Source organism: Artemia sp. Qi Xiang Cuo, chromosome 8, assembly GCF_049724085.1.
Source record: "Artemia sp. Qi Xiang Cuo chromosome 8, ASM4972408v1, whole genome shotgun sequence".
NCBI lineage: Eukaryota > Metazoa > Arthropoda > Branchiopoda > Anostraca > Artemiidae > Artemia > Artemia sp. Qi Xiang Cuo.
The window spans coordinates 40,181,685-40,197,810 of record NC_142801.1 but is presented as its reverse complement, the minus strand read 5'-3'; the positions used below and the strand labels follow the sequence as shown (position 1 = coordinate 40,197,810).

The 16,126-nt window shown below is 35.3% G+C and overlaps 2 protein-coding genes across 2 annotated transcripts in view; both read right to left on the bottom strand.

Moving 5' to 3' along the window:
• The window catches only part of LOC148949397 (RNA-binding protein 45-like), a 223,149-nt gene extending 220,720 nt beyond the window's left edge, over nt 1–2,429 (bottom strand). Inside the window, exon 1 of the mRNA XM_089093419.1 lies at nt 2,318–2,429. Coding sequence (XP_088949545.1) covers nt 2,318–2,320 — 3 coding nt within the window. The 5' untranslated portion in view covers nt 2,321–2,429. The remainder of the gene's footprint in view (nt 1–2,317) is intronic.
• The window catches only part of LOC148949396 (RNA-binding protein 45-like), a 161,472-nt gene that overhangs the window by 109,323 nt on the left and 36,023 nt on the right, over nt 1–16,126 (bottom strand). Inside the window, exons 8-9 of the mRNA XM_089093422.1 lie at nt 4,077–4,233; nt 2,318–2,437 (exon numbers count right to left, since the gene is read on the bottom strand). Coding sequence (XP_088949548.1) covers nt 2,321–2,437; nt 4,077–4,233 — 274 coding nt within the window. The 3' untranslated portion in view covers nt 2,318–2,320. The remainder of the gene's footprint in view (nt 1–2,317; nt 2,438–4,076; nt 4,234–16,126) is intronic.

Below are 16,126 nucleotides of genomic sequence, written 5' to 3'. Positions count from 1 at the left end.
AATTACTTTTGTAACGTCAGCATTAATACAAGAAAAGAATTTAAAGACGGGTTTTGCTTAAATATAGCATTAAATAGTAATTGTACTTCTGACCTCGCTCAAACTTTTCTACGATTACACTTCAGTCGACCATTATAAGTAAAAATTCCATTTCTTATATAAATAAGGATTCAAAGGGTTCACCGGTGCATTATCAACAGCATATTTCTGAGAATTGGCAAAACAAAATAATTAGACAAAAACCTCTGATCTACTAATAAATATGTGAAAGGAAAGTTTATGTATCTATTTTTTTCAATATATATGTTATGTATATTCGAGCTTCAAAGCTAATAGACCTGTATGCAAAATAAAACAAAAGGAATATGATATATTTGGAAGGAAAGTCCCACCTACAGGCCTCAGACGCTTTTACAACAAAATGACTTTTGCCACAGCACATCCATAACAAGTTGATCTGAAAACCCCCTAACAATAGCTCGTCTTTCCACCAGTCAATAAATTCTCTCTTAAAATTAGACCTTTAAACCTAACAGATCATTACACTCAAAGCAAAAGTGTCCCAGGCCCTCCCCAGAAATAAAATATAGTGGGTTAGTCCTATTTGGAAAACTACAATCTCTCCAACTTCTTCCAATGAGACAGTTGGTATGTACCTGAATACAACTTCTATAGCCATCCATGAAGCTGCCCTTTTTGGATAATGCAATTATAGCTACTTTTCCCTTGGCAAGAATAGTTATAGTTTTCAATGAATGCTCAGACGAAGAATGAAAACCCAAATGATTTTCTTCTTTAATTAGTCAGGAATCTTTTCCCTTTGAGTGAAGAATCATGAACCACCCAGTATTATCTAATATCTTACTAAAATCCCTAGTTTCCGTTTTGAGAGCATTCAATTTCAATCTTTTGAGATCCAGGATGTGAAAGGTTTTATATATAACTCCATATATTTCTTCTATTGATTTTGTCACTAAAACATTTTGACCTTAATATTTTACTGATTTGACTGATTGATTTGAATCTAACTTTCCAACATATAATCAATCTATTCTCCGGCATCCCAACTTGAGCTTATGGGTTAACTTAAACCGATTAAGCAGATCAGTACTACCCATGCAAAATATATGATTTTATTTGTTTTCCATGACAAAAGGACTAAAAAATCACCAGTGTAGGTTTTCAGCGGCGGCCCTTTCATGCCTTTTTTAAAAGCTCTTGAAAATTAGCAATTATAGGTGAAAATGCTGGTGAAAGGTTCTCACAGTCGTATGCGTAGATATTACTTTATTGATTACCAAAGTCAACCGATAAGTTCATAGGTTAAAAAATAATTCGACGAAATGCGGCTCAAGGGGTGGTGAGACAGATAAAAATATTTGTTTTATGAATAAATATATCCTTTTAAAGAAAGGAATAGGGCTGTAAAGTTCTAATAGCCGAAAACAAAGCAATGGTATCAACCCTTCATCAAACCACAGCCCCTTCCACGTCCTTCCTAAGTTACAGAACCAAAATGAACAAAACTAAAAAAAAACCTTCTATCGTGTTAGAAAAACAATACAGCTATACAACCTTTTTCGAGAGAAAAAGGTTGAAAAACCCTTAGGTGTGATAATGTGCCCCCAGAAGGTGTCATCGGGGATGATACATTGTGCCACGCTGACCTCAATTGTTGGGAGTCATCCGAAGAAACACTAATGGGTTTTTTTTCATCAAGTTTAAACAATCGATTCTAGTTAGGAAAACGGGCGATACTATTAGTGACAAAAATCTTCTGAATAAATTTTGAGATACAAACACGAGCCCCGTAGCACTACTACCAGACACCACGTCCATTCTAGGCATACTTACAAAAACTTTCATGAAAACAATTTAAGCCTAAAAAACGAAAAAAAACTTGATAACTAAACCCTTAAATTTCCCACTAGATCTCTAATTTCATCAATGCTATTATTTTTTTATCCTTATGCATTTTCTTCAAAAAAAAGTTTGAATGAACATACAATACTCCAAATTGTTTTAGCATTAAATTTTCTTTGCAACTTAAAGGAAGCTCTTCTTCTTTAATTAGACTATTATCTCTTCGCTCATCTCTACAAGTGATGATTCACAATGGAACATCATTAATAAATACGAATAAACTAAAATTTTCGAATGGAACAGAAGAAAAATAAGGCACTAAGCTTTTACGAAAGAAGTTCATTATTTTTTAATACAGTTCAAGACTTAAAGAGTTTAAATTATAAACATGTCTATAATCACTGGTGTTATGGACAATACATTAGCTAGTATATTTTGAAAACTTTAAACTTACCATTTATTCCATCATTCCTTCATCCGTCCTAACTCTTTTTCTGACAGTCTCCTTGGCATTTAAGGGTTCCGCCAGCATTACTTTTAATCGAGATCCACACACCTCTTGACCATGCAAAGCCTTAAAAAAAATTATTCATAATACGGGTGGGCACTGTTTTCTGTTGCTGTATTTTTACCCTTTTTTTTTTTTTTTTTTTAAAACGGAAATCAGGCACCCATTTTTTCAGTGCCGTTTCTGTTTTGTCCCGTATTTTTCTTACAATTTCCACCGTGTATGTTTATACCCGTTTTTATTCATTACCCATGTTTTTATGGCGAATAGTATCGTAGCTCAGTCTAGCGACTATTATTGGATTTGCAATACTCGCCATCTAGCGAATAGCACTGTCTTAACCTGTTCTAAAGAGAAGACTTGCCACAATGAAAATTTAATCCAGCATTAGGATCGTCTAATTGGATTTGCACTTTTGATTAGCCTTGGTATATAGATAGTTACCTGGTTCCTCACATCCACATAATAGAATTAGTGGATATGCTTTTATAATCAAGGAACTGTCGAACAAAGGAGTAAGAAAACATGTAGAAAATAGCCTATACCCTTCAGCATGAGGCTATGAAGTTTCTAATGACATGAGGAATTTTGGTATATTCACGTAAAGTAGCCAGGAAGGAAATATGGTTAAATATTTTTTACCCTGCACAAATACTCTTCATTAAAAAGGCCAGCTGGATCAGCTTTTCCCACTGTTCTAATTACCCCTATCTATTCTCAGAATTATAAAATCTTCTAGCTAAATTAGACTCTTGGGCCTACAATTTACTTTTTACTTCTACTACTATCAGTATACTTTTATTTCCCTCGATATACCATATGAAAAATATTCACAAGTTCAGAAGAAGCGTATTCCACAAGCGTGTTCATGTCCGTCATATTCTTTACAAATAGTAATTATTTAGTCACCTTTTCTTTCCCGGTTGTTTCGTAGTTAATACTTACTGGACCTGGAACAGTCAAAATAGTAACTAAATAATTAATTTTCCCAAAGATGGGTACCAAACGTCTTTAGTGTATTAACTTATGTGCTATCATTATTAGATAGGACAACAATGGAGGCAAAGCAAATAGTTAATTAAATGTTCCAGTCTTACAGTTAACTCGTAATAAACTTGAAGCAAATACAAATGATTACAAATTTAACTGGCAACACAATCATCAATTATAACAAAACAATAAGGCAATCCATCAATACAACTATCATGTCAAATAAGCGAAAACAAGAAAAAAAAAATCAGATCTTTTAATAAAAGGGAATACATTTCTATAACACAGATAATTTTGTGCTTCTGTAACTAGGAGCATACACTTTTTTCTCAATGTGTCACGCGGGTCTCAATATGTCAATTCTATGAATAGTTTTCAATGATATGCTTGAAAACAGTCTTCCAAAAACCTAAGGCTCTTAAAACGTCCCTATGAATATGTTTTGTAAAATTGCCTAATTTTTTTAGTTTCGAAGAGCCCCTCTCCCTTTATCACAAATAGTAGAGTTTAGCCCAGCAGGACTTAATACGGTAGACCGGTCCATCTTTCATCCTTACAAGCCTTTCGATTGGTAAAAAAAAAAAAAAAAAAACCTCAAAGTCAGAAACCGGAAACCCAAAACCTATAATATAGTTTCAGGTAGCAGGTTCTAGTTGTGAAAATCATACCCCCAATTTTACCGAAACAATAGGCAAATCAAAATTCAGAAGCTTACTTCAATGGCACGATTGGCTGATTCCTTGACAGCGTATTTGGCATATCCACAGTTCTTACCACTTAACATGTATACGTCTATTAGATTCCCAAATCTTCCAAATACGTCTTTTAGAATAAATAATGCTGGTCGTTGCGGCTGGCATACAATGAAGAGTCTAAAAAATACATAAAAGTAATAATAAAACATTAGAACAAGATGCTTCAAGGAGCCAAGTTAAACGGAAACAGACTGATTAAGAAAAGAAAAGACAACACAATAAAAAAAATTTTCATCTGAAACAAATTTAAATTAACAAAATGAAGCTTTTTAGATCAAAGTAAAGACTAACTTTAAAACTTAAAGAAGGGAAACTATTCATTTCGCGCATATGAGGGAACTACTGCGCCCCAAATTTTAGCCTCACTTCACCCTCATTGAAAAAAAACTTTTTGTTTTAATACGTCAGAGTCCGCATCCTTTTTGGCTTACCACTCCTTCGGCATAGTTCGGTAAATTAGATCTATAATAAGTAAGCCTGTCTGTTGTTGTCTGTATGACAGATAGATACATTTCAGCAGATATTCACCTTTGAGATTGGAATCCTCCGATTTAAGAAGGACTTCGAAGCTTTTCTTATTGGAGGGGGAATTAGGCAAATCCGTCTAGGTTGAATTTCCACACAGTTCCACCTACCTTCTCTCCCCTCCACCAATATCAGACCCCTGGTTTCCAACACTGATATTTAGCAGAAACCATATTACCAGAATACGAAACTTACTCGTTTCTGCACCAACTCAGCCGACAGCTTGGACCTAGTACGTTTTTGCATTGAGTCAGGATTTAGATCGTTTTGGTACCAAGTCGCCAAAATCCCTCAGCCTAGACATAGCTTGTTTTTACATCCAGTCATACATAGCTTTTTTGCACTGAGCTATGTCTTTTCTTGCTTTTGCACCGAGTCCTTCCACGGTTGAACATAACTTATTTTACACCGATCACGACTTAGTTTAGATTGCGCTGTGTCAACAAAAATTCTAAAACTTAAATACAGCTCCTTTTTGTTCCAAATTAGCCCGTAGCTTGGACCTAGCCCGTGAACTTGGCTCGGATTTACAACCAGTTAGGACTTAGCACCAACTTGCTTTGCACCAACTCACAGCTTAGTTTGCTTTTGCACTGAGTCTACACTGACCTCATTCCTGCCCCGAGTTATTTATGACTTTGCTCATTTTTGGATCATATCTGGATTTGCCTCTTTTTGGAAGTAAATAAGGACATACTTCGTTTTACTCCTGATCAGGAGTTAGCTCATTTTCAAACTGATACTGAAAATCCTTGCAAAATTCCAGTTTAATCAAGCTGCGAAATTCCGAAAAACCTTCCGAAAAAAGTCGGAACTCAAAAGGAAGGCGGGTTGGAGGGTTCACTGACCCAATTTATACCTTCAAACATAAAGATTTCGATTACTTGCATAACCTGGTTTTAACAAGGCGCAAGATAACTAACTTTTCCTACTACTACTACTAACAAGTCACCACAGCACCAAGCCGCCTGAAGCCAACACAGCTACGCACGCTCCTCCTCCATCCCAATCTATTCAAAGCCTCCCTTTTTACACCCACCCATGAAGTTCCCATTTCCTTTAAATATTTCTTTGTGATGTTCTCCCACCCCAGACGAGGACGACCTGCTTTCCTGGGGACCTTGCGGTCAACTCTATTCCCACTTGAGGAGTGGCGCCCCTCGAGGAAATTACAGCCTAGCAAACGACATAACCTTCGCACGGGATTCTGACTAACTTTTCCTAATAGAATGTATATGCTAAGGATAGTCTATTTGCAAAATTTTGGACCCTTGTCTCTGAGGCTATATTTGTCATGTATGCAAACATTCTTACGCTTATAATTTTAATAGGTAAATTTGAAATCAAGCAATTTTCATAGATATTGAAGTCTTTGAACACAAAGTTTGGTGGAGTGAATGCCATTTTTGAAGATTGTAGGATAAATTATCTATCTTGTTGTAAAATAAAATTTTGCATTTATAATTATAAAATTGAAAATTGTCAATCATAATTTTACCTTCACCTTGGTCAGTAGAATTTGTATTTTATACTGTATTTTATTCTAAGATCTCTTAAAGTGAAAATCAAACAAACATTTGTGAAACATGTATTTACTGTGTTTCATATTAGATTTTCATGCTTGGATTTTAACCTTGCAATTAGCGAACTCTGAAACCCTGGATATGAACTGTGGTTGAAATTGGAAATCATTGTGGAAACTGGGAGAGTTACCTGTTCATTCAAGATCACTCACCTAAATGAACCCTAAACGAGCAAGAGTAAAAATGGTATAACTTATTTATGGCTATAAAGTCGGGTGGAGGGACGATCATGATTCGTTGACGATCGTACACGAGCACGATTCATGATGATTTATATCCATAAAGCCTCCGTTGCACCAGGACGTGCAAGGATCAAATCAATCTTGGAGACATATTTTTCAGATCTTTTGACAAATTTGATTAACATTCTTTTTATTGAGATTATGTTACAATATCAAGTGAGGTTGTGAGGGCGACAAAAGAAGGTTAGTTTTCCTCATATCAGTTTTGAAAAGTATTAGAAAACAGAATTCATAATTATAAGAATCCTTCCCTAACTTACTATGGCTATTCGTTCCACACGGTGATAACCCATGAGAGAAAAATATATAGTACATGGGACACCCATATCTCTTCAATAAGTCAACGTTATTACGTTGATTCTGACTACGATATTCCCCAATTTTAGTCTCTAGTCTTCTTAACCTTTAACTCACAATCGAAAAAGCCCTTTCCCAATTTTTTTACAGACATTAGATCAAAATGAGAAGATCTGAACAAAATAACAATTTTATTACGCAAAAAATATATAACTCTTCGCTAAAGCAACACTATTGTGCTGATTAGAAAATAAATAAAAAAAATCCATAGGAAAATAAAAAACAACGTTTTAACTTGAAGCGATAGGTGTTTTATTTACCAATTGCTTTTCAGATAATTTGAAATAAAAATCTAAATTACTCATTTTAAAGTTTTAAATTCACTCTTTACTTTCCTTTATGTCTGAAAAAAAGCTAGTCATTTCTTTTCGATTTAATATTGTTTTAGGAGTTATCCTCAGTCTTTTACCCTTTGCATAACATTGCTTCGGGAATAAGGGGTTTTCAAATATATTTGTTTTACATAATAAAATCTGAGATTCCTAAATATGAAGTAGTGTGTCAACCCTTTTATCTTCCACTGTCTAAGCTGAAGTTAAATTTGTTATTGCAAGGCTGTTAAGGCTATTCGGTATTTAATGAATATCGTTTTCTACAATACTATTTTTCACCACCTCCACCCCCATATTTAGAGGTTAGTCGTAATATATTGTTCAAATACAGACTGATACCAAAATGAGCCTTCAGCCTTGGTACTCAATCCAACTTCCCGTAACCAACATGTCCACTGACCTGACCCCTAATAGTTGACATACAGCCATGTAAAACTGCACAATTGTTGGTATTACTGCATAAAAGATTCGAAGTAACTGTTGATCTTGAATAAATTGCATTTATGTTTAGGAAAGAATGAGCCACCGTGCGGCAGTATGGCTTCTAAAACTGGTAGGTTCTTAAATGAGTTTTCCATGGTTCTAAACCAATCAACCACTTTAAAATTTTTGATGGATCGGATTTTGGCCCTATTTGAGCCAAAAGTTTTCGTGCACACAATTGCTCAAATAAGCCCTAAATTACGACATGATCTCTGTCGTAGCATCATCCGGGTCACTAGACCTGTAAATTCTTATTCAAATGAGCCCTCTCCATATATGTTAGAACTCTTGATTCGACACCACCATTACTGTAAAAAAAAAAGAGAAAAAAAAAAAACTAAAACAAAAAATACGCGTCTGCGTTTCTCAAACATCTTGAATTTGGTCGTGTGATTTTCATTAAGATCGCATTCCACTATTATTTTAGGATTTTGGTTTGGGCGCGACAGAAGCTGGGGGGACATCAGTAAAAAAAAAAAAAATTAGAGAAGTCCAGAAACTTGCTAGCAATAGCAACCCAGTATAGCAATAGCAACCCTATTAGCATACAGTTTCCTTTTTATGGAGCTTCGTATGTGAAGTCGTTACTAGGTTCATTTATTACTATGCTATTACATAAAAGTTAAATTATAATCCGAACAATTATCGTTACATATGATTATAACTATTAGTTGGCTAAAAACTACACTAATAGAAATATTTTTGTAATAATAAATATTTGGTATAAATATGACTGCATACATGATGTGCCTACACTAGTGTTTGCTCTTTTGGCTAATAAACAATATTTACTTTTGCCATCTATCATAGGCAGCGCAATAGTGCTGCCTAAGTAAAGAACGATGTGGGCACAATGTATTTTTTTTTTTTTTTTTTTTTTTTTTGGTTTCTTGGTCTTAGTCCAGGGCACTTCGTATCGAAGAAGTTGTCGTAGAAACTTCAAAAAGCGCTCATTCGATTGGAAATTGGAATGGCTTGTGCCCGTTTTAATAGTTGAAAGTGATTGGAAGGCAACCAACACCCCTTCCACGCCCAACATTTCCCAAAACACATCCAATCAAAGTTATGAGATAGTCATTTTGTTCAGCGTAGTTGATTTCCAGATAGAAATTATGTTTTTGAGGAGGACACTCCCCCAAAGCCCTCAGGGCAAGGGTTATAAGTTATGCCCTGGGGGAATATAAGATTTTTATAGAAAGCGTTGTCGTAGAAACTTCAAAAAAGGCTCGTTCGAATGGAAATTAAAAGAGCTAGTCCCCTTTTTAATAGTCGAAAGTGATAAGAGGGCAACTAGCGATAGTTCTTGAAATTAGGTCTTTGAGGATGACGACCCCCCCCCACAGCCCTCAGGGCAAGGGTTGTAAGTTATGCCCTTGGGGCATATAAGGTTTTTTTTTTTATAGAAAGCGTTGTCATAGAAACTTCAGAGGGCTTATTTGATTGGAAATTGAAATGGCTAGTGCTCTTTTTAATAGTCGAAAGTGATTGGAAGAAAACTAACACTCCCTCCACGCCCACCACTTATACAAACAAATCCAAACAAAATTTTGGAGATAGCCATTTTGTTCAAAGTAGTTGAAAGCTCCGGAAACTATATCTAAGAGGATGAAAATCCCCCCACAGCCCTCAGGGTAAGGGTTGGAAGTTATGCCCTGGGGATATATAAGGTTTTTACCGAAATCTTTGTCGTAGAAACTTGAAAAAGGGCTCATTCGATTGGAAATTCAAAGGGCTAGTGCTCTATTTAATAGCCGAAAGTGATTTGAGGGCAACTAAACCCCCTCTCACGCCCACCTTTCCCCCAAGCACATCCAATCAAATTTTTTAGATAGCCATTTTATTCAACGCAGTTGAAAGTTTTGGAAATTAGGTCTTTAAGGATGACAACCCATCTCCCCACAACCCTCAGGGGAAGGGTTTTAAGTTAAGGTTTTAAGTTCGAAAGGGGCTCATTCGATTTGAAATTGGAGTGGCTCGTGTCCTTTTTAATAGTCGAAAATGATTTAAGGCCAACTAGCCCCCCCCCCACCCCGAGCATTCCCCCCAACCCCGCCAATCCAACTTTTGTGATAGCCCTTTTGTTCAGCGTGATTGTTTTCCACATAGAAAATATGTTTTTGAGGAGGACACTCCCCCATAACCCTCAGGGCAAGGGTTTTAAGTTATGCCTTGGGGGCATATCAGGTTTTTATAGAAGGCGTTGTCGTAGAAACTTCAAAAAAGGCTCATTCGATTCGAAATTCAAAGGGCTAGTGCCCTTTTCAATAGTCGAAAGTGTTTGAAGGGCAACTAGCCCCCCCCCCCGCCACGCCCATCATTTCCCCAAACACATCCAAGCAACATTTTGAGACAGCCTTTTTGTTCAGCGTAGTTAATTTTCACATAGAAAATACATTTTTGAGGAGGAAACTCCCCCACAACCCTCAAGGCAAGGGTTTTAAGTTATACCCTGGGGACATATAAGGTTTTTATAGAAGGCGGTGTCGTAGAAACTTCAAAAAAGGCTCATTCGACTGGAAATTCAAATGGCTAGTCCCTTTTTAATAGTCGAAATTTATTTGAGGGCAACTAACCCCCCTCTCACGCCGATCTTTTCCCCAAACACATCCAATCAAAATTTTGAGACAGCCATTTTATTAAACTTAGTTTTAAGTTCTGGAAATTAGGTCTTTGAGGATGACAAATCCCCCATAGCCCTTAGGGCAAGGGTTGTAAGTTATGCCCCGGGGGCATATAAGGTTTTGTATAGACAACATTGTCGTATAAACTTCAGAGAGGGCTCATTTAATTGGAAATTGAAAGTTCTAGTTCACTTTTTAAGCGTCAAAAGATATTGGAGGGTAACCAGCTCCCCGCCCTAAACCCTATTTTCCCAAATGCATCCAATAAAAATTTTAAGATGGCTATTTTGTTAAAAATAGTTCAAAGATTATGTAACAAAAATTCCGGTGTTGACACAACCCACCAGGGCCCGGGGGCAGGCGTTATAAGTTATGGAAGGGATGCTCGTATTAACTTCAAAGAGTTATCATTTGGTTGGAAATTGAAAGTTCTAGTTCACTATTTAAGAGTCAAAAGAGATTGGAGGGCACCTAGCCCCCCTCCTCCACGCCCTTTTTTCCTCAAACCCATCCAATAAGAACTTTGAGATAACTTGTTTTTTAATAGTTCAAAGACAGTATAGCGAAAACTCAAGTGCCAACACAGCCTCCCAAGGCCCGAGGGCAGGGGTCGTAAGTTATGCCCTTGGGGACTAAATGGTTCTTATTGAAGGGATGCTCGTAAAAAACTCAGAGATGGTTCATTTGATTGGAAATTGAAAGTTCTAGTTAAGTTTTTTCGAGTCAAAAGATATTGCAGGGCAACTAGGCCCCCACGCCCCATTTCCCCAAATGCTTCCAATAAAAATTTTGAAATAGGCATTAAGTTAAGAATTTCTCAAAAGTCAGATAACAAAAAGTCAGGTGTCGTCACAACCCCCCAGGGTCCGGGGGCAGGCGTTGTAATTTATGCCCTGGGGCATATATTGTTCGTATGAAAGGGATGCTCGTATAAACTTCAGAGAGGGCTCATTTGATTGGATATTGAAATCCAGCTCTTTTTAAGAGTCAAAAGTGGTCAGAGAGCAACTGGCCCCCTAAGCCCTTTTCCCCCAAATACATCTGATAAAAAATTTGAGGTAGCCATTTTGTTAAAAATAGTTCAAAGATCATATAACAAAACTGCTTTACATATGGTCATTTCGCTAAAAATGGTCCAACGGTCCGATAATAAAAACGCCTGTGTCGACACAACCCCCCCCCCCCCAGCGCAGGGGTCGGTCTGTGAAATCGCTCTCTGGGGACCAATATGTTTAGTTTGGAAGGTGAACACGTATAAACTTCAAAGAGGGTTAGATTTAATGGAAATTAAAAGATGTAGTTCATTTTCTCAGAGTGAAAACGATCGGAGGGCAACTAGCCCCTCCCACCCTCCACGCCTTTGGGCATATCGGATGGATAAACCCATCCGATAAAAATTGCAGATAACCATTTTGTTAAAAATAGTTCAACCATCAGATATTGAAACTCCAGGGTCAACACAACCTCCCATGGCCGAGGGACAGGCGTTGTAAATTATACTCTGGGGATTTATATGGTTTTTATAGAAAGGATACTTGTATAAACTTCAGAGAGGGCTCATTTGATTGAAAATAGAAAGTTCTAGTTCACTTTTAAAGAGTCAAAAGAGATTGAAGCTTAATCTAGTCCCCCCACGCCCTTTTTCCCAAAACCCATCCAATAAAAACTTTGTGATAGCAAATTTGTTAAAAACATTTCATAAATCAGATTATGAAAGCTCAGAGGTTGACACAAACCCATTTTTTCACATTGGTATTGTTACTTTGATATCAGGTTTGATACTTCGAAGAATATTTGATTTTTTTTAAAGTTTGATTTTGAAATAAGAAATTTTTTGCAATCAAAAACGAACAAAAATTAATTAAAAAAAAAACTTTCCGAAAAAGAAGTTTATCAAATAGAAGTAAACGCCATTTTAAACTTAAGCTCAGCAGATACAAATACCTTTTAAAATTCAAACTCAAAACGACCAGAAATTACTATTAAAGAATAAATGAAACCCAAAACGAACAGAAATTAAATAAACAATCATAGCAAAAACATACAACAAGTAATGATATAAATGAATTAATAGATCTTAAAGCGATTGAATATGAAAATCAAGCTTAAGACGAAAAAAATATTTTCCTATTGAAGCACAAATGAAACTTAAAACGAACAGAAATAAAATAAACAATATATGCAAACAAACATACAATAGATATTATTGTAAATTAATAGATAAATCTTAAAATGAGTGAAACTTAAATTGAATATGCAAATTAAGCTTGAAACAATCAAAAATCACCACAAACAAGAGTTTGGGTATGACCTCCTTTTCTCACTGTAAAAGTCTAAAACCTACTGCGTCATTGGCGCTGTACTGAAAACTGTATGTGTCTTGAACGGTCTTTGAAAGTATAATCAATATCAAATTGAATATTTCATCCATAGCGAAAATAAATGTTGAAAGATCCATCAGTTCTATGTTATATTTTTCTGCCAATGTATTTGCATTTTCAATGTTGCAACAACTGGAAAAGAAAGTATTTGCAATATAATCCGTTTTCAGTTAAGCGCCAATGACGCAGTAGGCTTTTGATTTTTATTTACAGTTAGGAAAGGAGATCCAATCACTTGTTTGTAGGGAAACTATATTCATCTTTAACAAATTTAAAAAGAGCTAATAAATTAAACTGAATATTTCATGTATAATGATATTAATTGCTGAAAGCTCATCAGTTCAAAATGTTACTATAATTTTAATGTTTATTTTCAGAGATAAGTACAAAAGAAAATATTTGTCACAAAATTGGTTTTCAGTAAAGCGGCAGTGACGCAGTAGGTTCTAGACTTTTACAGTGAGAGAAGGAGGTCATACCCAAACTCTTGTTTGTAGTGCTTTTCGATTGTTTCAAGCTTGATTTGAATATTCAACTTAAGTTTCACGCGTTTTAAGATTTATTTATTAATTTAAATTAATATCTATTGTATGTTTGTTTGCATTGATTGTTTATTTAATTTCTGTTCGTTTTAAGTTTTATTTGTACTTCAATAAGAAAATATTTTTTTCGTCTTGAGCTTGATTTTCATATTCAATCTAAGCATTACTCGCTTTAGATCTATTTATTCATTTATATCATTACTTGTTGTGTGTTTTTGCTATGATTGTTCATTTAATTTCTGTTCATTTTGAGTTTCATTTATTCTTTGATAGTAATTTCTGGTCGTTTGTTGTTTTAATTTTAAAAGTTATTTGTATCTGCTGAGCTAAGTTTAAAATGGCCTTTACTTTTCTTTGAAAAACTGATTTTTTCGGAATTTTTTTTTTTAATTAATTACAATAAATAACCGAGTCAAACTCAAAACAAGCAGAAATTAACATGAATAGGGCTAAAAACCCCTATGCCTTCCCAAGGCCAGAACATAATTTGCACTTTACTGAAAAAAATACAAACGAATGTGCATTGTCATTTTAATATACACATACTGATATTTAGCAATCAAAATGTTAATTTTATTTGATTTATTAAAGTTATAAAAGTAAAAACATTTATATTTTTAGTAACGCGATAAATAAAGTAACTCGATGACTAAGAAACCCTACGACCAGGTCATTGCATAGCTGCATAACATAGCATAAGGGAAAAAGAATGATTTTGTAAAAAAAAAAAAAAAAAAAAAAAAAAAAAAAAAAAAAAAACAACAACAACAACTAGTACCTGAAAAATGGAATGACCACCGATGCTTCGTATAGAGGAATATGACGCGACACATTCAGCTCTCCATATTGCTTGGTCGCAACAGGAGGAAACTCCACTATTGCAACTTTTTTCAAAACAAGGTAGCAGAACATAAATTAAAAATGAAGTAGCTCGATAATTAAGCAACCTTACATCGAGTTCATCGCAGAGCTTCTCTAGTAAAGTGGAAAAACAAAGAAATTGAAAAAAAGAAGTGCCTGAATAGGGGAATCACCACTGACGGCGTCTTCCTATCGAGGGATGTGTCCCGAACGCTTTCAGCTCTTCGAATTGCTTTGTCGCAATAGAAGAAAATCTTACCACTTCTTTCAAAACAAGGCAGCAGATGACGGATTAAAAATAAAGTAGCTCGATGACTAAGAAAGCCATAGCTGCCATAGCCATTGACTCATCGTATAGCTAATTTAGATAAGGGGAAAAAGAAAGATTTGTAAAATAAAAAGTGGTTGAAAAGAAGAATGACCACAATGGTGTATTCGTATAGAAGGATGTATCCCGAAACTTACAGCTCTCCAAATTGCATTGTCGCAATAGAGGGGAAGTCCCCATTTGTCCCTTCTTTCAATAGTGACCTGTAAAAATCAATACGGTCGCAATAGGTAAGTAGATTTAGATTTTCTTTCTCTAGATTAAAAGTTGAAAGCAGAATTATGCAGAAAATGAAGCCGAACTAGCCTGGATCAAGATGATTTATGGTAGCAAGTGTACATGCTTTAACTACTTTGCTCAGTTTTTGCAGTCCATTTGGTTCTTATTACAAATGGAAGAATATCGTTCAAACTGTCTATACATGACGCATGACAAACAAGTAAAAATATAATAAATTGATGGTAAAATTAAATAGACGAGAACACGAGGGGCAAAAAGCCACTGGACCGAAAGGTATTTAGTCTGCTTTGTGTTAATTTTTCTTCTTCTTTTTTTAGCACTGGAGACGGCTTGGCGGGGGAAGTACCTTGCCGAAGCACCTGCCTTCTTCAATTTAATTTTTTTTTTTTTTTCAGTGACCGATATTACCCTCGTTTTTGGCTATTTAATTTTATTATTCATTTATAATATGTTTTTTCTTGTTTGTCATACGTTATTGAATATGTTATTGTAAATCGAAGATAGGCAGGATTGATACAAGATACTAGGGTATACAGGACTGCTCTTATTGATGTTTAAAGTAAATATTACCATCTAGTTGTGTCTAGGATTAATCTAAAGCTGAAATTTAGGAAGAGTAACTACCTTCCGAGAGGCGATGACGTTGGTAAATTCCAGGATGAGACTCTCAGAGAAACTTTCCAGGAACAATTGATTCCTGAACTGGAGAGTTTGAAATTTGACAATATACAAAAGGTATGGAGTAATTTTAGGTAAATATTTTGAGAAGTCACAGATGGTCTCTTAGGGATGAAAGTTAGGATCGCAGCCAGGAATATTAGTGAAAATACCTAATGTTTAATAGAGAGGAGGAGGAGCGGGTACAAGAATTATTTGAGTCATTGCTCATATTAAAATAAGAGGAATGTAAAGAAAGTGGAGAAAGCATTAAAATATGGATTCAGGAGACGTGAAGGGGACGTCATGGCTAAATTGCAAAAGATCAGGAACATCCAGACAGACAGCATAATAGTAAAATATTGTACTAGCATATTAAAATTGAGAGGGAAAGTTACCGGAGAAGACATAAAAAAGAATGAAAAAGCTTGTGAAACTGTGGATCTGAAGGACGATTTGTTTTGTGAGGAAAATTTAGCGTCAGTACTAAAAGGATTGAAAAATATTAAGGGTCCAGGTGCTGATAGTGTGGTAAATGAGTTTTTTTTTTAATATGGGGGTTATGAATTTAGAGTTACGTTACTGAAAATTATGATGATCTGAAGATTATAAAGATTATGAAGGTCTTAAGAGTGAGTTTGGGTACTATAGAGGCATAAGTTTGGTCACTGTAAGAAGCAAATTCCTTAGAATGATGATACTTTTTAGACTTGGAGATGCAGTATATAAAGTTTTAAGAGAAGATAAGTGTGTTTTTTGGCCAGGCATATTGTGACCAGGCGTTTGATTCAACTGATAGAAGAGCTTTAGCAAAAGGGTCCATTCCTTCTATGGTACACCAGATAAATACATTAAAGT